Source organism: Scyliorhinus torazame, chromosome 18, assembly GCF_047496885.1.
Source record: "Scyliorhinus torazame isolate Kashiwa2021f chromosome 18, sScyTor2.1, whole genome shotgun sequence".
In the NCBI taxonomy this organism is placed as follows: domain Eukaryota; kingdom Metazoa; phylum Chordata; class Chondrichthyes; order Carcharhiniformes; family Scyliorhinidae; genus Scyliorhinus; species Scyliorhinus torazame.
The window spans coordinates 106,114,440-106,141,221 of record NC_092724.1 but is presented as its reverse complement, the minus strand read 5'-3'; the positions used below and the strand labels follow the sequence as shown (position 1 = coordinate 106,141,221).

At 45.8% G+C, this 26,782-nt stretch overlaps 1 protein-coding gene across 1 annotated transcript in view; it reads right to left on the bottom strand.

Annotated features, from left to right (window-relative positions):
* Positions 1-7,664: 7,664 nt before the first annotated feature.
* The window catches only part of elac2 (elaC ribonuclease Z 2), a 73,431-nt gene continuing 54,313 nt past the window's right edge, over positions 7,665-26,782 (bottom strand). Inside the window, exons 20-24 of the mRNA XM_072483124.1 lie at positions 23,328-23,427; positions 22,296-22,416; positions 16,457-16,535; positions 10,201-10,345; positions 7,665-8,811 (exon numbers count right to left, since the gene is read on the bottom strand). Coding sequence (XP_072339225.1) covers positions 8,545-8,811; positions 10,201-10,345; positions 16,457-16,535; positions 22,296-22,416; positions 23,328-23,427 — 712 coding nt within the window. The 3' untranslated portion in view covers positions 7,665-8,544. The remainder of the gene's footprint in view (positions 8,812-10,200; positions 10,346-16,456; positions 16,536-22,295; positions 22,417-23,327; positions 23,428-26,782) is intronic.

Below are 26,782 nucleotides of genomic sequence, written 5' to 3'. Positions count from 1 at the left end.
CACATAATGTACCTCTTGGAAGAACCCAGTTCAACTGATTAACGGGCAGCAGTAGGTTTGCCGGGGCAGTGTTCTGCCTGATGCTATCCTGTGTGATGCTTTCTGAGAGAGCTTGGCGTCACGATCGGGAGATATTAGGAATTTGGGTACAGAAATCGGTTCCAAGCTGTGGCAGGCAATGTAGGGGTTAGACAGACTGAAGGAAAAGATTGCTAGCAGCAGAGTCAGAGGGATACAGCCACAACCTGAGTAATCGTGTCCCATTCAGACGTAACCTCGTTAGTGGGAATACACAGGATGCCCTGGTTCAGCCAGAATGATCCACTCAAGATCTATTGTCATTCAGGACAACCTTGCTTGACCAGCCATTATCCCATCACAGAATCTGATGGCTTATTTGGCCATCAATAAGAGGTTAGTTGCATATGAATGGTATGATCTTTGTTCTTTTGTAGAAACAGGAGTGGGAAATCAGCCGGCCAAGATAACGATAATGGATTCAAGTTTGGTCACCTCAAGGGAGAACCTTTGTTTGAGGGGGCTTAGAGCTTAGAGACAGAGAGAGAAAGAATGCTGTACTGAACAATTACAGGCAAAAGGCTGTGAAAATCGTCCAGACGTCATGAAAGTTGCCAGAGGCAGACTTTGGAAAAAAGTTCTGAACAAATAGCTGCAACAGAAGAAAAGTGCTTCGTTAATGCAGGCATTGCCTTTGTCTGTTCATATTTGGAACGAGGGCTGCATGTTCTTGTGCAGTGTTGTGTAATGAGATTTTTTTGTGTGTTAAAGTTATGAAACTGCATGTAGTTAGTGTTAGAGCTGAAGTAAAAAACTTTAATTATTGTTTTCTTTTTAAAAAAATCTTTTTATTGGCATTTCTCATTTATAAACAGTTGTATATATACACATCACATTTTTCTCGCCTGCGCTAATTTCCTTTATTATACAGAGGTTTAGTTTGTACTTCGTTTAACTGACCCTACATGCCTATCATTGCCCTCTGGATCAATCTATGGTTCCTCCCCCTTCACCCCCCTCCCGGCTGTGCTTTTCTTTTCTTTTCTTTTCCGGACAGAGTGGAATCATCTCTCGCGGTTTCCCTGCCTTCCTTCCGCCCCCCCCCCCCCCCCCCCCCCCCAGCCACCAGGTTGCGCAGTCTTTTGGTAACTCATCTATCTTGGTGTTTTAATAATTAAAACAAAAAAATTCTTATTAGGTCACTCCTTGTTGTTGGCCTCGAACAGGTTTTGGAACAGACCGACAAACTGCCCCCAAGTATCCAGGAAGCCTTCCTCTGACCCTCGGGTGGCGTACTTAATCTTCTCCAGGTGGAGAAATTCCGAGAGGTCAGCGAGCCAGTCTGCAGCTGTGGGTGGTGCTGCCGATCGCCAGCCGAGCAGGATTCTCCGGCGTGCGATTAGGGAAGCAAAAGCAAGTGTGTTGGCCCCCTTCCCCGTGTAACTCTGGCTGCCCCGATACCCCGAAGATTGCCACTATTGGGCATGGCTTCACCCTCACCCCCACAACCTTGGACATTGCCTCGGAGAAGGCTTTCCAGAACCCAGCAAGCTTGGGGCAAGCCCAAAACTTTGCTACTCCCCTAGCCCTCGTTCCGTAGCGTGAGTGGTATGTCTGTCCCACCCAGCCCTTCCATACCAGCCGTCGGTCCTTCTCCCTCAGGTGCGTCTCGTGTAGGTAGATTATGTCTGCTTTCAGGTTTCTTAGGTGGGTGAAGACTCTGGATCTTTTGACCGGGCCATTGGGTCCCCTTACGTTTCAGGTAACAATCCTGGTGGGTTTTTTTTGACCCCCCGCCCCCCCCCCCCCCCCGTTCCTGCAGGAGCGGCGTGAAACCCGCCCCGCTGTTGGCTGCCGTATTCTCCGGCGACGATTTGTGGGCGGGGGTGGGGTTTACGCCGCGTCAGTCGGGGGCCATTGACAGCGGACCCCCCGGCAATTCTCCGGGCCCCGATGGGCCGGCGTTTCCTGGCCAGTCCCGCTGGCGTGAAATGGACATGGTCCATCACAGTGGGACCTGGCTTGTCAGCCGTCTAGCGGGGTCCGCGGTGGGGGGGGGGGGGGGGAGCAGGGGGATCCGGCCCCGGGGAGGGGGTGCCTGGCCCGTGATCGTGTCCACCGATCTGCGGGTGGGCCTGTGCCATGGGGGCACTCTCTCTCTCCACGCCGACCTCTGTAGGGCTCTGCCATGGTCGACGCAGAGAACCCCCCTGCGCATGCGCAGGAAACACGCCGGTGGTTCTGCGCATGCACGGGATCACAGTGGCCCTTCAGCGCCAACCCCTCCGGCGCCAGCCTAGCCCCCGGAAGTGCGGAGGATTCCACAACTTCTGAGTGGCCCGATGCCGGAGTGGTTTGCGCCGTTCTTAGCGCCAACGTCGGGCCATCCCGCCGATTGCAGGAGAATCCTGTACTATGTTCTGAATTTTGCAAGAGTAGGCTGGTTGAGTACGATCCGTACTGCCGGTTTTGAACAGGTGAAGGGACATGCTGTTTGATTCAAGTTTCCAGTTGCTGCAGGACAAGGTGTAGATGCCTGGGGCGGGAGTCTTCGGTCTGACGCTGAAATCGCATTCGGCGATCGGCTGGAGAATCCCCGTTGGCACCAAAATCATTGGCTCTGCCCCCTCCAAAACGATGTACTCGCAGTGTAACAATATGATCAGGACAGCTTTGATACACCCTATTTAGGTGTAGTGACGCAGTTTCAGACAGGAAATAAAAAGCCAGCATGATCAAATGGCTTGGATTCCATTTGGGAAGGTAGGTATGATCCACAACCAGGGTGATCTCGTGAAAATCGTGCCCCGCCATGGAGAGAGGGGGGCGAAGGACAACACTTATGCTCCTCCTGACCCATAAGCAGTACTGCAAAGACACCTTTCCCCCTCAAAACTGCCCTTTAGGAGCTGGTTTAGCACAGTGGGCTAAACAGCTGGCTTGTAATGCAGAACATCACCAGCAGCGCGGGTTCAATACCGGCCTCCCTGAACAGGTGGTGGAATGTGGCGACTCAGAGCTTTTCACAGTAACTTCATAGAAGCCTACTTGTGACAATAAGTGATTATTATTATTAATGCCTCCCTGCAGCTGCTTAGCTGCCAAAGAAGAAAACCCAGCCTGCCATTGCTAACCCTACAAAGCAGTTTAAATCTGAGGCAGCAACTCTCCTCAAAATATTTAAATTGCTAATCCACCTCCTGGGGCCGGGTTGGCTGTCCGCCTCTTGTTCTGCCCCTTTTAAATCTAGACTTAGGTGGCTTGGGGGGCGGGGGGAGAAGAGAGATTTTTCAACATTGCCCTGAACCCAATCACTTATTTTTGGCTGTTAAAATTCATCCCACGCAACATCAGTATTGCTCGCAGTTTATAGATCACTTTTAATTACTGGTATTTTAGTTTTAATATTGCATGGATAAGTTTCAATCATGCTTTGATACAGATAAACTTCAAGCATAAATTCCCCTGACTGGTATGAGGTATGAGTTAGCAATCCACTTAATAGAAACATGATCAGTAACGAGCACCAGACTTTTGCTCGGAGGTAATATACTGTCAGTGCTGAAATTGTCTTGCAGCAAACATTTGGATCAACGTATTTTAATTATATTAAGATTATTCTGTTTGAGATGACTTAATTAAGCCAGAATAATTAGGTAAGGTTTATCGATTTTCTTTAGCTGCCGTTCCACTCCATTAAGGTAGCATCAGTGTTATCCATGTCAGCTTATTAATAAACATTAAATTGAACAACATGCCTTCGCGCAACAATAGTTCCGTGAAAAAGAAGTGGTGCTATTCGATACCCGGACTCGGGGTTTGAAATTTTTTACAGAATCAGGTAAATAATTATTCAGCATGATTTAGAAGTGACACCCTGCACATACAGGAGTGATCCTCAAGTTAAAATTTCCACTTCCTTCTTATTATGGAGGCTATGAAATAATGAGTGCAGGGAGGGCAGTGTACACACAGCGGACAACCACCAACTCCTTCTTACTCCCCCACCCCCATGCGTGTTTTGAGTGTCCCTATTACACATGCTTTAGGGATGATTTCATATGGCGCTGATCATAAAAATGTTCATTCATTCAGCTCCCTCACATTCTTAGGTTTGATAATGTATCAACTTAAATTGATTTAATTTTCCAAAGTTCCCTAGATTCAGGGAAGGCTCCATTAAATCATAAAATAGCAAATACAACTCCTTCATTCAAAAAGGGAGGAAGAAAGCAGAAAGCTATAGGCCAATTAACCTAAAATCTGTCACAGCAGCAGGGCTTGGAAAATTCAAGGTAACTGGGCAGAGTCAACATGGTTTTGTGAGAGGGAAAACATGTTTAACCAATTTATTGAAGGTCTTCGAAGTATGAGTGGCACGGTGACACAGTGGTTAACACTGCTGCCTCACAGCTCCAAGGACCCAGGTTCAATTCCGGCCTCGGGTGACTGTGTGGAGTTTGCACTTTCTCCCCGAGTCTGCGTGGGTTTCTTTTGGGTGCTCCGGTTTCTTCCTACAGTCCGAAGATGTGCAGGTTAGGTGGATTGGCCATGCTAAATTGTGCCATAGTGTCCCAAAGTTTAGGCAGGGTTACGGGGATAGGGTGGAGATGTGGGCTTAAGTAGGGTGCTCTTTTCAAGGGCCGGTACAGACTCGATGGACCGAATGGCCTCCTTCTGCACTGTAAATTCTATGATTCTATAACAGGTGCTGTGAATTAAAGGGTGGATATGCTGTACTTAGTTTCCAGAAGACATTTGATAAGCTGCCACATCAAAAGTTATTGTGGAAAATAAAAGCTCATGGTGTAGGGATAACATATTGGCAAAGATAGAAGATTGGCTGGCTAACAGGGAACAAAGTAGTCATAAATGGGTCATTTCATAGTTGACAAGGCACACTATGCCACAAGGATCAGTTCTGGAGCCTCAACATATCACTGACTTAGATGAAGCGACCAGAGGAATGGTTACTAAATCTGCTGATTGATACAAATATATTAAAGTACATAAGTCTCCTGGGCCAGATGGGATTTATCCCAGAATACAGAGCGAAACAAGGGAGGAAATTGCTGGGGCCTTGACTGACATCTTTGTATCCTCATTGGCTACAGGTGAGATCACAGAGGACTGGACAACGGCTGATGTTGTAAGAAAGGCAGCAGGGATAATCCTGGAAACTATAGGTCGGTGAGCCTCACGTCGGTAGTAGGTAAATTATTGGAGAGCATTTTCAGGGATAGAATTTATAACCATTTGGAAATAAATGGACTCATAAGCGATAGACAGCATGGTTTTGTGAAGGGGAGGTCATGCCTCACTATCTTGATCTGAGTTTTTTGAGGAGGTGCCAAAGATGATTGATTGATTGATCATGGCAGACTGGTACAAAAGATGAAGTCACACGGAATCAGAGGTGGGGTGCTAAAATGGATACAGAACTGGCTCGGTCACAGAAGGCAAAGGGTAGCAGTAGAAGGGTGTTATTCTGAATGGAAGGTTGTGACTGGTGGTATTCCACAGGGATTGGTGCTTGGGCCTCTGTTGTTTGAGCTGTACATAAACAATTTGGAGGAAAATGTAGCTGGTCTGATCAGTAAGTTCGCTGATAACACCAAGGTTGGCGGAGTGGCAGATAGCGTTGAGGATTGTCAGAAGATACAGCAGGACAAAGACAGGTTGGAGACTTGGGCAGTGAAATGGCAAATGGAGTTTAATCCGGACAAATGGGAGGTAATACATTTTGGTAGGTCTGACAGAGGGGAAATATACCATAAATGGTAAAACTCTTCGGAATATAGAAAGTCAGAAAGATCTGGGCGTGCAAGTCCACAGATCTTTGAAGGTGGCAACACAAGTGGACAAGGTAGTCAAGAAAGCATACGGAATGCTTGCCTTCATTGGACAGGGCATAGGGTATAAAAAGTGGCAAGTCATGCTACAGTTATACAGAACCTTGGTAAGGCCGCACTTGGAATATTGCGCACAATTCTGGTCGCCACACTGGAGGCTTTGGAGAGGGTGCAGAAGAGGTTTACCAGGATGTTGCCTAGTCTGGAGGGACTTAGCTATGTGGAGAGGATGAATAGACTCAGACTGTTTTCATTAAAAAGACAGAGATTGAGGGGTGACCTGATAGAGCTCTACAAGATTATGAGGGGTGTGGATAGAGTGGATGAGCAGACATTATTTCCCAGGGTGGAGGGGTCAGTCACCAGGGGACATAGGTTTAAGGTCCGTGGGGCAAAGTTTAGAGGAGATGTGCGAGGCAGGTTTTTTTACACAGAGGGTAATGAGCGCCTGGAATGCATTGCCAGGGGAGGTTGTGGAAGCAGATACATTAATGATATTCAAAAGACACCCTGACAAGCACATGGGTATAGAGGGATACGGCACAAGGAAGTGCTGAGGGTTTTGACAAAGGTTGGTACCATGACCGGTACAGGCTTGGTGGGCCGAAGGGCCTGTTCCTGTGCTGCATTGTTCTTTTATAGGTAGGAAAGTAAGTTGTGAAGAGGACGCAAGGAGGAAACAAAAATATATAAATAGGTTAAATCAGTGAGCAAAGATCTGACAAATGGGAGTATGTGGAAAAAGGTGAAATTGACCAATTGGCAGGAAGAATAATAAGGCAACATATTGCCAAAACATGTCCTTGTGCATGAATCACAAAAGGTTAGGATGCAAGTACAGCAAGGTAATTAGGAAAACTAATAGAATGTTATCGTTTATCATTGGATGCAAATTGGACACAAAAGTAGGGAGGTTACTCATCAGTTATACAGGACATTGGTGAAACTAGATTTGGAGCACTGTGTACAATATTGGTCCCATTTAAAGGAAGGATATAAATGCATTGGATTAGTTCTGAGGAATTTACTAGACTAATACCTGGAATGAGCGGGTTGGGTTACGAGGAAAGACTATAGACAGACTAGACTTGCATCTACTCACATTTAGAAGAGTACGAGGCAACTTGAAACATAGAAGATCCTGAGGGGTCTTGACAGGGTGAATGTGGACAGGGTAAATCCTCTTGTGGCAGAATCTAGAACAAGGGGTCCCTGTTTAAAAATAATAGGTCACCCATTCAAGACAGAGATGAGAATTTGTGTCTCTAAAAGTCACAAGTCTTTGGAATGGTCTTGCTCAAAATCCATTGGAAGCAGAGCCTTTGAATATTTTTATGAAGAGGTAAATAGATTCTCAATAAGCAAGTGGGTGATGGGTTATTGAAGGGAAGATGGAATGTGGAGTTGAGGTTACAATCAGATCAGCCATAATCTTAGTGAATGGTGTGGTGCAGGCCAGGCTTAGTGGTCTCCTATGATCCTAATTCATATTCGTAATGACTCCTCAAAGCAAAATTAGTTTTCACAAAAGAAATCCCCAAAACACCACCACAATTTTGAAATAGCAACACATTCAGCTAAAAAAAGTAGACAAAGGTGAAATCGGAATCAAAATAAATCTTAAGCATGATAATGGGTTTGGCAAGAATCGCAAGCTACTTACTGTCCATATTTCTTTCACCACTGTTATTGCAGCAATGGTGACCTGAACATTGTTTTTTTTAAATAACTGATAAACCAAAGTATAATATTGTCATACAATAACTGATAAACCAATATTGTCATACAGCATCATAAATTGGCAAGAAGTTGGTTTATTATTCTAAAGATTCAACTCTGGTTTTAAAATAAATTATACACCTGGTACAAGCACTAATGACAAAGTGAAAGTTTATGATCATCTTCATGAAGACTGCTTGCGGTCCATTCTGCAGATGTCAAAAAATAATTTTTACTCATCCTTGCAATAAATACCATAATTGGAGATTGATGCACACGATCCCAGTTATGGAATAAGGCATGGGAATTTCCCGATCCACTCCACTCAAAACAAGGAAGTTCCTCATCGCAACAGGAATTCTTTCTGACGGTGCATTCCCAAGGGAGGGAGGAGTCAGATGCCAAATGAATTTGGCCACGTTCGTTGCCCCATGTAGATAGCACTTCAGAGCAACAGTGGTAGATTGGAAGCAAACGTGGAAGGAGCCCTTATGGGGAACCCACTTCCCATAAGGCAAATCAAAAATAAAAAGGTACCTTTTAAAAAAACACTTCAGGCATACGATTCCCAACCCCAAATTCAACATAACACTTCAGATTATTTGTTCTCCACATTTGGAGTGGGAAAAATATAGGCCGTTTGCCCCATTTCTTTATTTGAGATATCTGGAAAGACATCAGGTAGTGGCGGGGTGGGGCTGGTTTAAAGGTGTATAGCTATCTGGGCCCCCAACTCATAAATAAATTACTATGACAAATAAAAAACAAAATATAGTTTGAATTATTTCAAGCCACAGTCATTATTACCCTGTTGGCAAAAACTATGCACAATATTTCATTTATGGACCAAATTCAAATCAATCTCTTGTCACGCACGATGGGAATGCTTTCCTATACATTATCCATCCAGGGTAATGATCCAGATCTTTCAAATTAATTATTTTCCAGAGGTATCTCAGGTTAGTTTAATTTTTTTGTGGTCCAGGTCTTGATCAGTGTCATCAACTTTGTGTTTCTTTTTGGTGACTGCATCAGCAATGCTCAGAGTGCACTTTGGTCCCTGGGCCACAGGCCCATTTGTACTCAAAGAGCTCTGGGCTTCCTTCAGTTGTCGAAGCTCTCGCTTCTCGCGGCGTTCCTCCATCTCTTCAATCTCATCCGCAAAAAGGGCTTTGAGGGGGGGGATGAGTTTAGGCACCACTGCAAAATCGTCAAACCGAACCTGCGCGGAAATGATTTTTGGATTAGAGTCGAGTTTTCACAATGAATACGGCACGCAAGTCGCATTATTAAAAGGGGGAGGACGGTGTCACCATATTGCATATTGAAGAGTCGAAAATCTTGGCCCATCAACAATGAGGACTCTATGCAAAGCTGTCAGGAGGTTTCCATTGCCATGGAGATCAAATTGCAGCATGAATCTCAATAGAATCATTGAAATTAACCATTAAACAAGGAATTTGCGGTGCCATGTAACATTATACAATGATCACATATAAAAATAGTCAATATCATTTCTTGGATTGGTTTTGAATGATTCCAGAAGTATAACAGCACAGATCTGAGATCAGTCAGTCCAGCAGATCCATGCTGGCTCTCTGTACAGCTCTCCAGTCAGACCCAGGAAGGAATTATCCAGATTGTCCCCATTCTTTATTCTTCTCATGGGAGGTGGGTGTTGCTGCTGAGCCAGCCTATCCCTAATTGTCCTTGATAAATTGGGCAAATCCATCAGAACCTGGTGTGATGTTTTGTTTCAGTTTCGTGACTGCAAATCTTCCCCTTCTAATACCCTACAATCCCCACCCACAGGCTTGTTTACTTACAGATTCACAGGCTGATGATATCCAGGTTCTGATGAATCACATTGTCACATGTAGACCAGATCAGCTAAGGATGGTAAATCTCCTTCCCAGATGTTTCTTTCCATGGGCATCATTAGATTTTTATTAAATTCAAATGTCACCATCTGCCATGGTGGGATTCAAACTTAGGTCCCCAGGGCAATTCTAAATTACTAGACCAGTGAAAATATCACTATGCCATCGACATATGGGTCATGGAAGTTTTTCCTGCTCCCAAGGGATTACTTGGCTGCAGGTGTCTGTGACTTCTCCAATCATTGAGTGGAGCGGAAGGTTTGATGTCATCTAGGTTTCTCTTTCATAGAATCGTAGAATGTACAGTGTAGAATGAGGCCATTCGGCCCATTGAGTCTGCACCGGCCCTTGGAAAGAGCACCCTACCTAGGCCCACACCTCCACCCTGTCCCCGTAACCCCCTGTCCCCGTAACCCAGTAACCCCACTTAAATTTGTTTTTTTGGACACTAAAGTCAATTTTAGCATGGCCAATCCACCTAACCTGCACATCTTTGGACTGTGGGAGGAAACCAGAGCACCCGGAGGAAACCCACGTAGACACTGGGAGAACGTGCAGACTCCGCACATACAGTGACCCAAGCCAGGAATCGAACCTGGGACCCTGGAGCTACGAAGCAACTGTGCTAACCACTGTGCTACCTTGCCCCCCATATAGACATGTTAGTGCATTGCAGAACACGTAACCATGGTGAATCTATCCAAAACACACTCAAATAAGAGCATACTTACCCTCATATGATCAAAAGCTATTCCAACTTTCTCATTGAAGTCAGCACTGAAGAGGGGGATCTTGGCATATCTCTGGCTGAAATGATTTAACATTATAAACTTGGCATTCATCTGCATACCGACATCAATGGCTTGTGAGGTGGTGCTGAAGCAAGGAGAGAACAGACAAAGCGTTAAAACAGGAGGCTGGCAGAACAGCAGTGTCAACTAATACTGGGATGAGTGATTTGTAACATGGAGTGCAATGTCCTGGTGAATGTAGTGAAAGGAATTCAAGGTGTTGCTGTCACAAGTGGATCAGCATGAGAAATAATTTGTCCTCCAAATGATCGCTATTCAGGTGATGGAGAGCGACAGCGGGTTAAACTATCAGAATCGAAGGCTGCAAATTAATATTCAACATAAAGTTTATAAAGTAAGCCCCAATCACAAAGAATTTATTGAAAAAGTCTGCAGGGAAAGTTTAATTACAAGTGAGCTTAATTAAAAGCAGCATGCTCATTAGCTTTGTTCCACTTGGGTAAACACAAGGGAAATTAGAACAAATCAAAGAAGCTGGAAGTTTCAGAGCCATGGATCAAGAGAAGACGATGAAGGATCTATGAGAAAGCTGAAGCCAGTAGGCCATGTAGGATGATCTTCCTTCTCATTAAAAACTCAATGTGTTTGTGCCAGCTCCTTGAACAGGATCATTCAACCGTGATGTAGGGAGGAGGGGGGCAGGGAGGGAGAAGCGAAGTAGGCGTGTAGTCAATTGAGATGTTAAAGACGTATTAAGGCCTTTTGTAAGAAAATTCCAGTTGCCACTCAGGCCTCAGGAGGCTTCGAGCACTACACCAGCTGCCGAGGGACAGCCTTCGAGCAGCTGACCAGTGGCTCCAGGTGGGCCTTGAAGCCTTCCCGCCTGCCTAATTTCAGGCCATCCCCAAGGGGTCCCGCCTTTCTGAAGACATCTTTTAATTGGAAAGCTGAAAAATTTGGAGATAGGCCGCCTCCAAAATCCAGACACCCTCTGTCTTACACAAACTGCAGGTTTATTTTCCTTCAAGCTGGAGAGCCTCCTGTTGGCATTAATTGGTTGTCAAGCTCACGCTTTGGCACGAATTAACTAATTCAGTCAAAATAGTTGCCCAGCAGGAGGGAATGTTCTCCACACAGCGCAGGGTTTTCACCCCCTATTTTCCCTGAATAGGAATGTCGAACCAAAGGGCAAAATCCTTCCCCTCAGCTTTAGAGCAGAGGAAGCCCTGTCCGTAAGTCATGTTTGATCAGCTCCTCAGGCACCCGTGTGTGGATAATATAGTCCATCATTTATTTTCTGTAGTATTGACACCAATCAAGTGTATAAACATCCAAGACAGGGCGGCATCGTGGCGCAGGGTTAGCACTGCTGCCTCACGGCACCGAAGACCCGAGTCGCTGTCCCTGTGGAATTTTCACATTCTCCCCATGCCTGCACTGGCTACACCTCTACAGCCCAAAGATGTGCAGGGTAGGTGGATTGGCCACGCAAAATTGCTCCTTAAATCGGAAAAAAAAACATTCAAGGTAATTTCTTTATAGCCACATGTCCAGTTAATCTTCATTAGCTTCATTTCTTTTCACCTGAACTTATTATTTTTCCCTCACATCCCAGGTAATTCTGGACACAGCACTCTTTTCGGACTTCCACTATTGCAATATCTGATCTTTTCCTTCCTCCTCAAAGATTCAAAATGTCACATCTCAAGGAATTCGGATTTTAGTGGGAGGACCAACACTGCTCGACCAATCCTGAAGTGAAACCGTTTTAAAAAAATATATGGTTCAAGGACTGAGTGCCCGTTCCTCTGCCCAATCAAAAAGCATAAAATGTAGTCATTCCTTCCATTAATGAACCCAGTCAGGCTCCAGAAGTGCAAAAGAGTGGCCAATAGCTTTTCTCATAGAATTTTGTGCAGAAGGAGGCATTTCAGCCCATCGAGTCTTCAGCGGCCCTTGGAAAGAGCACCCGACTTAAGCCCACCCCTCCACCCTATCCCTGCAACCCAGCAACCCTACCTAACATTTGGACACTTAAGGGGCAATTTAGTATGGCCAATCCACCTTACCTGCACATTTTTGGACATTGGGAAGAAACCGGAACACCCGGAGGAAACCCATGCAGACACGGCGAGAAAGCGCAAATTCCCCACAGTCACCCAAGGCCAGAATTGAACCTGGGATCCTGGAGCTGTAGAGGCAGCAGTGCTAACCACTGTGCCACCGTGCTACCCCAAAGGAGATCTGCATTAGAAACAGTTAGAAGGTTCACGAGGCTTCCTGGGATGAAGGGTTTGTTCGACGAGAAAAGGTTTAGCAGGTTGGGTCTATATTCCTTGGAGTTTAGACCAATGACAGGTGGTTTTATTGAAACATAGGATTCTGAGGGGACTTGACAGGCTGGTTGCGGAGAGTATACTTCTTCTCACGGGGGCATCTGGAACTCGAAAGAATGGTTTAAAATAAGGAGTGTCAACTAAAATGGACGAGGAACTTCCTCACAGAGGATAGTTACTGTTTGGAATTCTCTTCCAGAGAGCAGTGGAGGGGGAGGCTGGCCCATCGAGTATATTAAAAGATTGAAATAGATAGATTTTCAACTTCAAGGGCTGAGGTGGGGGGGCAAGAAAGTGACAATAAAGTCACAATCTGATCAATCATGACTTGGGAGTCCTTGTTCAAGGTTCTCTTACGGTTAACGTGCAGGTTCAGTCGGCAGTTAGGAAGGCAAATACAATGTCAGCATTCATGTCGAGAAGGCTCAAATACAAGACCAGGGATGTACTTCTGAGGCCGTATAAGACTCTGGTCAGACACGATTTGGAGTATTTTGAGCAGTTTTGGGCCCCACATCGAAGGAAGGATGTGCTGGCCTTGGAAAGGGTCCAGAGAAGGTTCACAAGAATGATCCCTGGAACAGAGAGCTTGTCGTATGAGTAACTGTTGAGGACGCTGGGTCTGTACTCATTGGAGTTTAGAAGGATGAAGGGGGGAGATCTTATTGAAACTTAAAGGATACTGCGAGGCCTGGATAGAGTGGACGTGGAGAGAATGTTTCCACTTGTAGGAAGAACTAGAACCAGAGGACACAATCTCAGGCTAACGGGACGATCCTACAAAACAGAGATGAGGAGGAACTTCTTCAGCCAGAGGGTGATGAATCTGTGGAACTCTGCCGTAGTAGGCTGTGGAGGCCAAATTACTGAGTGCCTTTAAGACAGAGATAGATAGGTTCTTGATTAATAAGGGTATCAAGGGTTATGGGAGAAGGTAGGAGAATGGCGGAGAAAAATATCAGCCATGATTGAATGGCGGAGCAGACTCGATGGGCCGAGTGGCCTAATTCTGCTCCTATGTCTTATGGCCTTATGATCTTATTGAATGGCGGAGCAGGTTCAATGGGATGAATGGCCTATTCCAGCTCCTCTTCCTTTTGTTCTTATTCATTTAAAGCAGCAGCTTCGGAGTTCTTCAAAACTAGCCTCTTTCGATATCTATGGTTCATGTCACAGAACCACTGCCAAATACTACCTCACAATACGAACAGCACACAATGCCAATTTGCCTGAGAATTCAATCTGGTTGGTATCAAGACAAATATGTAACTAAGGTTCCGATCGTTCGGCCAATACTGGCATCTGTCTGTCCCTTTGGAATGCCTATTGGTTGGGTTTAGTACTGAGGTATAGCCCCAATTCCATCAAGAACTATTGTACCCACATCATTTTACAAACACTCTCTTGTACCCTCAAAAGATGTAGAGATTAAGGCACATTGCTGAACGAGAGGGGAAGGAGATTAACCCTCAATATTGTGCTATATTAGATAATGGGAGTCTTTGATGGCAATGAGAACAAAAAATGAGAAACGTCGTCACTAGGATGAAGATACCTAATCTTAATAAAACACAAAGACAAAATTACACTCATGTACAAGTACAGAAGAATTTGAGCAGATAGTCAAAACTGCAAGAGTTTTCACTTGTCTCATTGCTGATGATACAAAGCTAGGTGGAAATGCAAACTGAGGTGGACATAGTGAGGCTCCAAAGAGATAAAGACAGGTTAAATGAATGGGCAACAGGTGGCAGATGGAATATAATGTGGGGAAGCGCAAGGTCACTCACTTTGGTCGCAACAATAGAAAATAGTTCTTAAAAGGTGAAACATGTAAATGTTTATATTGGCATGGAGGTACAGTCAGCAATTAAAAAGGCAAAAGACATGTTGGCCTTAATTGGAAAGGGACTGGAGTACAAGAATAAGTCTTGCAACAATTGTACTTTTGGCGAGATCACACATCGAGCACTGCGCACAGTTTTGGTACAGCAAGGAGTCATTAGATTGGCTCCTTGGGATGAGAGGGTTGTCTGATGACATTAAGTAAACTGGCCCTATACTCTTTGGAGTTTAGAAACATAGAAAATAGGAGTACAATGAGGCCATTTGACCCTTCGAGCCTGCTCGGCCATTCATCATGATCATGGCTGACCATCCAACTCAATAGCCTAATCCTGCTTTCTGCCTGAACCTTAGATCCGTTAAATGCTTATCCAACTGTTTCTTGAAACTCAGAAGTGGTGGGGCGGGAAACGGGGTTTGAGCTGGAAGATTAGCCATGATCTCACAGCAAAGGACTTTCTCAGGAAAAGCAACCAGTACATAATAGAATGTTGAGAATCAGTTTGACGTGGGAAACATGTCTGAACATAATGCCGTAAACTTAAATCAAGGCAATTGCAAGGGTAGTTGGATAATATAGACTAAGAAAATAGGTTAAGCTGTAAAATAAGGGGGGCAGCATGGCGGCACAGTGGTTAGCACTGCTGCCTCACGGCACCGAGGTCCCAGGTTCGATCCCAGCTCTGGGTCACTGTGCGTGCAGAGTTTCCATATTCTCCCCGCGATTGCATGGGTTTAGCCCCCAGAATCTAAAGATGTGCAGATTAGGTGGATTGGCCATGATAAATTGCCCTTAAGTGTCCAAAAAGGTGGAGTGGGGTTGCTGGGTTACAGGGATGAGGTGGAGGTGTGGGCTTAAGTGGGCGCTCTTTCCAAGGGCCAGTGCAGACTCGATGGGCTGAATGGCCTCCTTCTGCACTGTAAATTCTATGAAGTACTATCAGGACAGACACAATCAAGCAGAGTCAACATGGTTTTATGAACTGGAAATTATGTTTGACAAATTGGGTTCTTTGAGAATGTAACAAGCAAGATGGATAAAGCGAAACCAGTGTACATTGTGTACTTAAAGGCATCTGGTGGCACAGTGGTTAGCACTGCTGCCTCACCACACTAGGGACCGGGGTTCAATTCCGACCTGGGGTGACTGTCTATGTGGAGTTTGCACATTTTCCCCCATGTCTGCGTAGGTATCCCCCAGGTGCTTCGGTTTCCTCCCAGTCTAAAGATGTGCAGGTTTGAGGGCCAAAACTGCCTACTGCTGCTTCTATCCCATAAGGAAAGAAGGGACTGCATTTATGGAAGGCACAATCGCAGTCAAGTCTAATCCAGAGTGTTAATTGGTTCTGTACATAGTGTATATTGGATAAGTCGGCATGCAATGGCTGTGAGTTGGCATGGGGACTAAAGGGTAAGTAGGGTGACAAGTTGGCAATGAGGTGGCAAAGGGCTACTAGTGGCCATGGGGAAAATGCACGGAATGGGGGATGATTTGACAAGGAGCTAAAAAGGGGCCATGTGAGAGCGTGTGTTGGGGAGTTGGCATGGAGAGAAATAGATATGAACCTTTGATGTTACCTTTGTAAAGAATTCCCGAATCCAGACAATGGTTCACAACTCCTCTCAGAGACCCACAAACCATGAATCATTAAGTAGCTGGCTCAGTTCCACTAAATCACTGGGGCTCTAAGAGATGCCTACACCCACAATGGAGCTGAACAAGTCGGGAATGCAAGGTGCAGGCTTGCTGCCAGAAACATCGAGGAGCCCAAAATGGGGGCAGGAATCCTGGAATTGGGTTCCACCCATCATTTTTAAATGGCTCTGGAGTCATTCCGACTCTGCGAAAATCCAGATCTAAATCTCGGTACTTCCTGGCATTCTTTCGATCAATGCTGTCCAATCACCAGAGAAGCGGAAATTTATCCTTTGCTTCAAAAAAAAAAAGCTACAGTTCCTGCAAGACATGGCGGTTAGGTTTAGCAATTTTGTGCAACCTTTCCAGGGGAGTTGTAAAGTCAACAAGCGTAGCAGTTCTCTAATCCCATCCTTACCTGTGAGTTTTCTCAACAGCCTCTTCCTCCAGCCCATCTTCCAGCGTGGCCTCATGAATCAGTAGGTTTGCATTCTGTCCTGTTCAGCAGACAGAAACAGTTCAAACAAAGAGCAACTGCGGTGGTCTTCAAATCTAGCGACTTCTCCATTAAAATGACACTTCTGAGGAAAGGTTGCGCAGTTTGAGCCCAAAAGAATGAGGTGATTTTATTGGAACATAAAAGATTCTGAGGGGGCTCAACAGGGTGGATGCAGAGAGGATGTTTACTCCTGTGAAGGAATCTAGAATTAGGGGGCACAGTTTTAAAATATTTAAGATGGTGATGAGGAGGAATTTATTCTCTCAGAGGGTCATTAAGTCTCTGGAATTCTCTTCCAGAGAGCAGTGGAGGTTGGGCCACTAAGTATATCCAAGGCCGAGTTCAATGGATTTTTGATTCACAAGGGAGTCAAAATGATCTTACATTCTTTTGGCACTGATCCAAGGAGATGTAATTCAATATTGGGATGGTGCAGGAGGGAGGGTTTCAGATTTCTGGATAATTGGGGCTCATTCTGGGGTCAGTGGGACCTCTACAAATGGGATGGTCTACACCTGGACCAGAGGGGTACCAATATCCTGGGGGGGAAATTTGCTAATGCTCTTCGGGAGGGTATAAACTAGTTCAGCAGGGGTTTGGGAACATGAATTGTAGCTCCAGTATACAGGAGGTTGAGAGTAGTGAGGTCATGAGTAAGGTTTCAAAGTTGCAAGAGTGTACCGGCAGGCAGGGAGGTGGTTTAAAGTGTGTCTTCTTCAATGCCAGGAGCATCCGGGATAAGGTGGGTGAACTTGTGGCATGGGTTGGTACCTGGGACTTCGATGTTGTGGCCATTTCGGAGACATGGATAGAGCAGGGACAGGAGTGGTTGTTGCAGGTGCCGGGGTTTAGATATTTCAGTAAGCTCAGGGAAGGTGGTAAAAGAGGGGAAGGGGTGGCATTGTTAGTCAAGGACAGTATTACGGTGGCAGAAAGGACGTTTGATGAGGACTCGTCTACTGAGGTAGTATGGGCTGAGGTTAGAAACAGGAAAGGAGAGGTCACCCTGTTAGGGGTTTTCTATAGGTCTCCGAAAAGTTCCAGAGATGTAGAGGAAAGGATTGCAAAGATGATTCTGGATAGGAGCGAAAGCAACAGGGTAATTGTTATGGGGGACTTTAACTTTCCAAATATTGACTGAAACGCTATAGTTGGAATACTTTAGATGGGTCCGTTTTTGTCCAATGTGTGCAGAAGGGTTTCCTGACACAGTATGTAGATAGGCCAACGAGAGGCGAGGCCATATTGGATTTGGTACTGGGTAATGAACAGGACAGGTGTTAGATTTGGAGGTAGGTGAGCAATTTGGTGATAGCGACCACAATTCGATTAGGTTTACTTTAGGTGATGGAAAGGGATAGGTATATACCACAGGGCAAGAGATATATCTGGGGGAAAGGCAATTATGATGCGATGAGGCATGACTGAGAATGCATCGGATGGAGAGGAAAACTGCAGGGGATGGGCACAATGCAAATGTGGAGCTTGTTCAAGGAACAGCTACTGCGTGTCCTTGATAAGTACGTACCTGTCAGGCAGGGAGGAGGTGGTCGAGCGAGGGAACCGTGGTTTACTAAAGCAGTCGAAACACTTGTCTGGAGGAAGAAGGAGGCTTATGTAAAGATGAGACATGAAGGTTCAGTTCGGGTGCTCGATAGTTACAAGTTAGCTAGGAAGGACCTAAAGAGAGAGCTAAGAAGAGCCAGGAGGGGACATGAGAAGTCTTTGGCAGGTAGGATCAAGGATAACCCTAAAGCTTTCTATAGATATGTCAGGAATAAATGAATGACTCGGGTAAGAGTAGGGCAAGTCAAGGACAGTAGTGTGAAGTTGTGCTTCAAGTCCGAGGAGATAGGAGAAGTGCTAAATGAATATTTTTCATCAGTATTCACACAGGAAAAAGACAATGTTGATGAGGAGAATACTGAGATTCAGGCTACTAGACTAGAAGGGCTTGAGGTTCATAAGGAGGAGGTGTTAGCAATTCTGGAAAGTGTGAAAATAGATAAGTCCCTTGGGCCGGATGGGATTTATCCTAGGATTCTCTGGGAAGCTAGGGAGCAGATTGCTGAGCCTTTGGCTTTGATCTTTAAGTCATCTTTGTCTACAGGAATAGTGCCAGAAGACTGGAGGATAGCAAATGTTGTCCCCTTGTTCAAGAAGGGGAGTAGAGACAACCCCGGTAACTATAGACCAGTGAGCCTTACTTCTGTTGTGGGCAAAACCTTGGAAAGGTTTATAAGAGATAGGATGTACAATCATCTGGAAAGGAATAATTTGATTAGATAGTCAACACGGTTTTGTGAAGGGTAGGTCATGCCTCACAAACCTTATTGAGTTCTTTGAGAAGGTGACCAAACAGGTGGATGAGGGTAAAGCAGTTGATGTGGTGTATATGGATTTCAGTAAAGCATTTGATAAGGTTCCCCACGGTAGGTTACTGCAGAAAATACGGAGGCATGGGATTCAGGGTGATTTAGCAGTTTGGATCAGAAATTGGCTAGCTGGAAGAAGACAAAGGGTGGTGGTTGATGGGAAATATTCAGACTGGAGTCCAGTTACTAGTGGATCTGTTTTGGGGCTACTGCTGTTTGTCATTTTTATAAATGACCTGGAGGGGGGCGTAGAAGGATGAGTGAGTAAATTTGCAGATGACACTAAAGTCGGTGGAGTTGTGGACAGTGCAGAAGGATGTTACAAGTTACAGAGGGACATAGATAAACTGCAGCGCTGGGCTGAGAGGTGGCAAATTGAGTTTAATGCAGAAAAGTGTGAGATGATTCATTTTGGAAGGAATAACAGGAAGACAGAGTACTGGGCTAATGGTAAGATTCTTGGCAGTGTGGATGAGCAGAGAGATCTCGGTGTCCATGTACATAGATCCCTGAAAGTTGCCACCCAGGTTGAGAGGATTGTTAAGAAGGCGTACAGTGTGTTAGCTTTTATTGGTAGAGGGATTGAGTTTCGGAGCCATGAGGTCATGTTGCAGCTGCACAAAACTCTGGTGCGGCCGCATTTGGAGTATTGCGTGCAATTCTGGTCGCCGCATCATAGGAAGGATGTGGAAGCATTGGAAAGGGTGCAGAGGAGATTTACCAGAATGTTGCCTGGTATGGAGGGAAGATCTTATGAGGAAAGGCCGAGGGGCTTGAGGCTGTTTTCGTTAGAGAGAAGAAGGTTAAGAGGTGACTTAATTGAGGCAAAGAAAATGATCAGAGGATTGGATAAGGTGGACAGTGAGAGCCTTTTTCCTCGGATGGTGATGCCTAGCACGAGGGGACAGAGCTTTAAATTGAGGGGAGATAGATATAAGACAGATGTCAGAGGTAGGTTCTTTACTCAGAGAGTAGTAACGGCGTGGAATGCCCTGCCTGCAACAGTAGTGGACTCACCAACACTAAGGGCATTCAAATGGTCATTGGATAGACATATGGACGATAAGGGAATAGTGTAGATGGGCTTTAGAGTGGTTTCACAGGTCGGCGCAACATCGAGTGCCGAAGAGCCTGTACTGCGCTGAAATGTTCTATGTACTATGTTTTTGCCCCAGATTGACAGCATTAGAAATGCTTCATGTGATGAGAGATGTATTTTTTCTATTTTTGTGATTATATTTTGAGCGTGAGTGAGTGTGAGCGTGAGTGAGTGTGAGCGTGAGTGAGTGAGAGCGTGAGTGAGAGCGAGCGTGAGTGAGTGAGAGCGAGCGTGAGTGAGTGAGAGCGAGCGTGAGTGAGTGAGAGCGAGCGTGAGTGAGTGAGAGCGAGCGTGAGTGAGCGAGAGCGTGAGTGAGCGAGAGCGTGAGTGAGCGAGAGCGTGAGTGAGCGAGAGCGTGAGTGAGCGAGAGCGTGAGTGAGCGAGAGCGTGAGTGAGCGAGAGCGTGAGTGAGCGAGAGCGTGAGTGAGCGAGAGCGTGAGTGAGCGAGAGCGTGAGTGAGAGAGAGCGTGAGTGAGAGAGAGCGTGAGTGAGAGAGAGCGTGAGTGAGAGAGAGCGTGAGTGAGAGAGAGCGTGAGTGAGAGAGAGCGTGAGTGAGAGAGAGCGTGAGTGAGAGAGAGAGAGTAGAGAGTGAGCATATTAAACTTTATTTACCCAAAAGTAGAGGCAAAATGAAAAAACATAAGATTTCTATATTTGGAGAAGTTGAGTGCAGAAAGGTGTTTAAGGGCAAGGATTTTATTAGATAAGAATTATAAGGGGCTATTGCCAAGAAGGTGGTTTAATTCTGTACTTTTGATCAAGCATGTTTTTTAGGGGTTGTTCTGGAAGACTTTATAAACTGTAAATTTCACCTTGTGTACTTAAAGTTTTTTTTTTAATATATATTTTTTTCATTTTTAACATTCTAATGGGGGTTATTGGAGTTCTAAGCTTTTGAGGTCAGTAGTTTTTCCTCCTCGCTTTCACAATTAAACGAAAGGTTGACGATCAAAGAGGCAGAATTCATTCGGGGGTCTGGCTTGATCGACACCAACATCAGCTGCGGTCATAACATTTATCAAACATGTTTACGAGCTCTCCCACACGGTCTAAAACAACTGTCTTCAATTTGTGCTACATAACGTCCAACACTCATGGGAACGTCACGAGAGATTGGGAAGTACCTCAGACAGAGAAAACTAACAGCAAGTACCTTGTTGTACCAAAGGGAATTTGGCACTAACCTTTATCTGGCATGTGTGCCGAAAACCTGTCTGCCACAGCAGTGAAAATAATCTGTGCTAAGAAGTTAAAAGTTGCTACAAAATGGCACCACACACAGAAGCCTGGTTTTCCCCAACAATTTAGATGTTTCAATCCAATCTGAGAAGGCAGATTAATAAATCAAAAAGGTGGCTAAAACACCAGTGTCATAAAAATTAATAATTAATTTCCTTTTTATCTTCCTTCTAATACACGCATGGCAGTGGGTAAGAGCGGAACACATTCCTGGTCAGCCATGGCTGACAAACGCAGCTGGTCGGCGCATCACTATCCAACAGAAATCCCTCATTAAAAAGGCACGAGGGGGGCAGTGGATGAACACAGCAAACAAGGGGGAAGAGCCCGACGCTGCCATTGACCTCAAGTAGAGAGGTCACAGTTATGTAGATGAGCCTCAAAACTAACTCGGGGCTTTTATCTTTATTAACCAAACCCCACCGGGCATTATATTTAACACCCAAAACATCTGGCGCTGGATTGGGGGAGTCATAATTCAACATGCAGGGAATACAATGCAAAGCCAAAATGGACAGGCTTCAAAAAGTTGGCAGATATCAGGAAAAAAAAATACACAACATGGCCACTTTTACCGGAATGTTACCAAGGCTTCAAATGTTAAATTAGAAGAGACTGGAGTGTAGAAAGTAAAAAAAGAGTGATTTAATTGAGCTTTTTAAGATTTTGAAAGGAACAGAGAGAGGGGAGATGGAGAGAAGATTCTTCCATTGTTGGGCGAGTCTAGGACAAGGGGACATAACCTTAAAATCGGAGTCAAGACTTTGAGAAGAGAAGTCAGGAAACACCTCATTCATAGAGTGGACTAATAACTTTAAATCCAAGAAGAACTGATTTTTGCTGGATGGGTAGGAAAAGAATATGGAGCCAAAGCTGCCGAATGGAGGTAAGATACACAATCTCATTGACTGAGAAAACAAACACAAGGGCTGAATGGCCTGGTCCCTTCCCAATGTTCCTGTGCTTCCTGAAAAAAAGAGGATTTAGACCAATGTTTTACTTCACCTGAACATCAGCTCTGCAGAATCAATATTATTAAACTGACCTGCTTGGACGAGAGCTGGACACGGCATGGTATCCCCCGAGTAAACGATTCTCCAGCCCGAGTTGTGTTGAAGTGCACAACCAAAGGCGTTCCTGCAGTGACGCACGACACACGTCTGGAACTGTCGGTGACAAGTGCCACATGTAGAGAGAAGGAAAAGGAGAAAACAATGAGCTACGCTGTTTCCCAACCATCTCCATTCAGTGATAACCTGTCTTTTTCATTGACAGATGCGGAGACCCGCTGAGACGGCACCTTAGCACCTGTTGGATTTACTTTGGGAAACTTTCCTCTAAATTGTGTTCGCTCATCACCTCAGACAACGTTCATCAGCCAACTGAGTGAAAAACGGCCTTATCCTCAAGCTTCAACCTCTTGTCCATTCTGTGCCGGGTACCTGGAGATGCTCGGGAGCAGCAGATATTCCCATTCTTACACATTAAAGCCCTCCTGCTTTAAATAAACATGGCAACAAGAATATCTCCAAAAGTAGGAAATAAGTGAGCCTCATCCCAACACTATTTTCCTTCTCACAGTCTTTGTCAAGCTGTTAAGAGTGCACTTTGGACAGGGACTGATGGGTGAGGGGGTCAATTTCTTCAATAATGGTGACAAATTATCTTCAGGAGTAGCAGTGTGCAGGACCCAGCCTGATTCTCCTTCCAATTGAAGTATTTCAAAGAAAACAGGGTGAGATGGAATACAAGCCGGTGATATGTTATTGCTCATTTTATTCTACTTCCCAAGACCAATTTCATCCCCAGTGATGTCTCCCGCTTCAACCCAGATCAGAACAGACACTTAGCAGATGGAGTTGGGCCTGACTTGCAGTCCCCGCTCCGCACCAGTGCCTCGCCCCCGCTCCCCTCCAGGGCCCAGCCCATAGTCCCCACCTCCACACTGGTGCTCTGCCCACAGCCCCGCTCCATTCAACCTGCCGTGCCATTTAGTAATAATAGAAAAACATCACTGTCATCACCAAACAAGAGAATTGAATCCAACATACAAACCAGACTAAAAAGGTGCCTTTACCTTTTCCAGTTCAAGTTTCTTTAGCAAAGACCGAATGAAGTCTTGAGCGTCAAACTTTGTAACTTCCGCACCTTCCACAAGATGCCGAGCAGGAATAATACTGAAACACAAGGGAGATAACTGAATTGCCTGCCCAACCAGAACAGTCATAGACAAGAAGCTTGGAGATTGTTCTTTCCTCAAAACCCATTTCCACATGGACACGTGAAATACATTCACTAGGAGATTCAGCGACCATTCAGCCCCTTAAACCTGCTTGGCCATTCAACTAGATTCATGGCTGCTTTGTACCTTTACCAATTTTCTGCCATTTCTCCATAACCCGTAGCCTTCCCCCATCTTCCTCAGAGTGTTGCCAGAGGGGTTCGCCATTGGGCTGAAAGTGGGTCAGATCTACTTTGCGGGCCCAATGAGAACGCCTCTGCTACAAAAATAAAATCCACAAATTCCCAGACGACTGCCTCCAAGTTCAGCTGCTGACAGCCTGGTACAGGTGGGTGAGCGCTCTCGGCACCCATTTGTACCTGAAAATTGTAACTGGGGCCCTGTAACTGGAGTGGATCGAAAAGACCAGCCTTCCTTCGCTTTGAGGTGGACGGTCCACTCGCCTTTTTAGAGGCCCACCTGAGAAATTCATCAGGAGGCATCGAGCATCATTGGGGCAATCAAAATGCCCACACCCACCGTATGTCCAATTTCCAATCAACGCTCCCCAAAGTTGAGCTGCAATCTAAATCTTTCTATGTAGGTGGTGCACAAGTCAGCTCCTTTAAAGATTTAAAGGGCACACACACAGACAATTCACACGCATACTACAAGAACAATGAGATGGGGAATGTTGCTAACCACCCATTTGCAGGTGAGGAACAACTGCTGGCAATGGGGTTTCAGCAGTATCAGGAGATGGTGGCTTTGTGGTAATGTCACTGGACTAGTAATCTAGAGGGCCAGGCTAAAGCTCTGGGGGCATAGATTCAAATCCCATCACAACAACTGGCAAAACTTAAATTCAATTGAAAAGAAAATCTGGAATGAAAATTAATAATAGTTTTAATGAGTGACAATTAATCTAATCGTCTGGTGTAAAAACCCTCTCTGTTTCACCCATGTTCCTTCGGAAAGGTAATTTGTCATCCTGATCTGGTCAATCCATGGCTCAAGACTCCCCAGTAATGTTGCTGACTTTTAATTTACCTTAAAGGGGCAATTAGGGAGGCGCAAATGCTGGCACTGCTGATGATGCGGAAGAATTTTTTTTAAAAACAGGATACCGGTTGTGCAACCCCTATCCACCTATAGCAGCCAGAATTCCCATGACTATCAAAGGTTCTCGGTAGCTTCGGAGTAAAGATGTCCTTCCCATCCAGCTATCACTATGATAGTTGCAGTAAACTACACCCAGAAAATGGACTGTTGGTCAAGGCGTTCTTTGAGCACAGAATCGAAACGGTTAAAATCAAAATTGCCACAACTCTGCTGTGCAGACTGAAAACGGCTTTTTGCAACTAGCATAGCATTGTACGCAATGTGAATGATGTGATTATTCAGGAACCTTAAGATTTGCAGCCGTAGCAGTGCATGGTATGAATAATAATGTCAGAATTGATGATTAATGGAAATGTCATGACTAGAATAAGATCACATCCCATTTATAATTGGGAGCTCAGAGCCTAAGTGGAGTCGAACTCAGCTCGTTAGCCGTCAAAAGTGTGTATGTGTTCTATAATTATCCAATGTCACGAATGAATTGTATGGATAATGCTTATATACATATTTATAATTGGGCCATATTGGATAGAAATAGGATATTTAACCAGATGATTCTTGTACGGATGATGGAACAAAGGAGATATAAGCTGATACTGTGAATTCTTGGAACAAAAGTTCAAATACCCAATGACTTTTCATCATCACCATCATAGAATCCCTACAATGCAGCAGGAGGCCCTTCGGCCCATCGAGTATGAACCAACTTTCTCAAAGACCACCCTATCTAGACCCAGCGCTATCCCACGAACCCCACCTAAGCTACACATCCCTGGACACTAAGGGGCAATTTAGCATGGTCAATCCACCTAATCTGCACATCTTTGGACTGTGGGAAGAACCCGGAGCACCCAAAGGAAACCCACGCGCACAAGGGTAGAACGTGCAAACTCTAGAGTCACCCAAGACCGGAATTGAACCTAGATCCCTGACGCTGTGAGTCAGCAGTGCTAACCACCGTGCCGTATGACTGGTGGTTACAGCATTGAAGTTGGCTATTCAGGTCTTTGCGTCGGTGCGGACTCTCTGCGAGAGCAACGCGCATAGTCCTAACCTCTCCCCCCACCCACCCCACTCATAATTCTGCAATTTCTTTTACTTTACACGATTGCTTAAGTCTCTTTTGAAAGCCACAATTGAATTTGTCTTCACCATGCTCTCTTGCAGTGCATTTCTGATCCTAATCAGCCGCCATTTGAAAAAAGGTTTTTCTACCTCCCGCTTTTGATGGTTTTGCCACTCACTTTAAATCTTGGCCTTCTGGTTCTCGACATTTCAGTCAGCAGAGACAGTTTCTCCCTATCCAGTCTGTCCACACATCCTGGTGATTTTGAGCACCTCTATCAAATCGTCTCTCAATGTTTTCTCAGGAACATGCCGAACCTAGCTTCTCCAATTCATCCACGTAACTGAGGTTCCTCATCCCTCGGGCCATTCTTGTGAATCTCATTGACACGCAATGTCTCAATCTCTAGTGTCGTCAGATTTTGTCAGAATTGAGACGGGAGGAAGGCTGTCTCACCAATGGTGAAACAATCTGGGGCGTCATTCTCCGACCCCCCAGCGGGTCGGAGAATGGCCGTTGGCCTCCATGAATCCCGCCCCCGCCGGTTGCCGAAGTCTCCGGTACCGAAGATTGGGCGGGGGCGGGAATCGGGCCATGCCGGTTGGCGGGCCCTCCCGCTCGATTCTCCAGCCCGGATGGGCCGAAGTCCCGCCGGGAAATTGCCTGTCCCGCCGGCGTAAATTAGAATACCTATTTACCGGCGGGACAAGGCGGCGTGGGCGGGCTCCGGGGTCCCTGGGGGGGGGCGCGGGGCGATCTGACCCCGGGGGGGGGCCCACGGTGGCCTGGCCCGCGATCGGGGCCCACCGATCCGCGGGCGGGCCTGTGCCGTGGGGGCACTCTTTCCCTTCCGCCTCCGCAACGGTCTCCACCATGGCGGAGGCGGAAGAGACTCTCCCCACTGCGCATGCGCGGGAAACTGTCAGCGGCCGCTGACGCGCATGCGCCGCCCCGACATGTCATTTCCGCGCCAGCTGGCGGGGCAACAAACGCCGTTTCCGCCAGCTGGCGGGGCGGAAATCCCTCCGCTCCGGCCTAGCCCCTCAATGTTGGGGCTCGGCCCCCAAAGATGCGGAGCATTCCGCACCTTTGGGGCGGCGCGATGCCCGTCTGATTGGCGCCG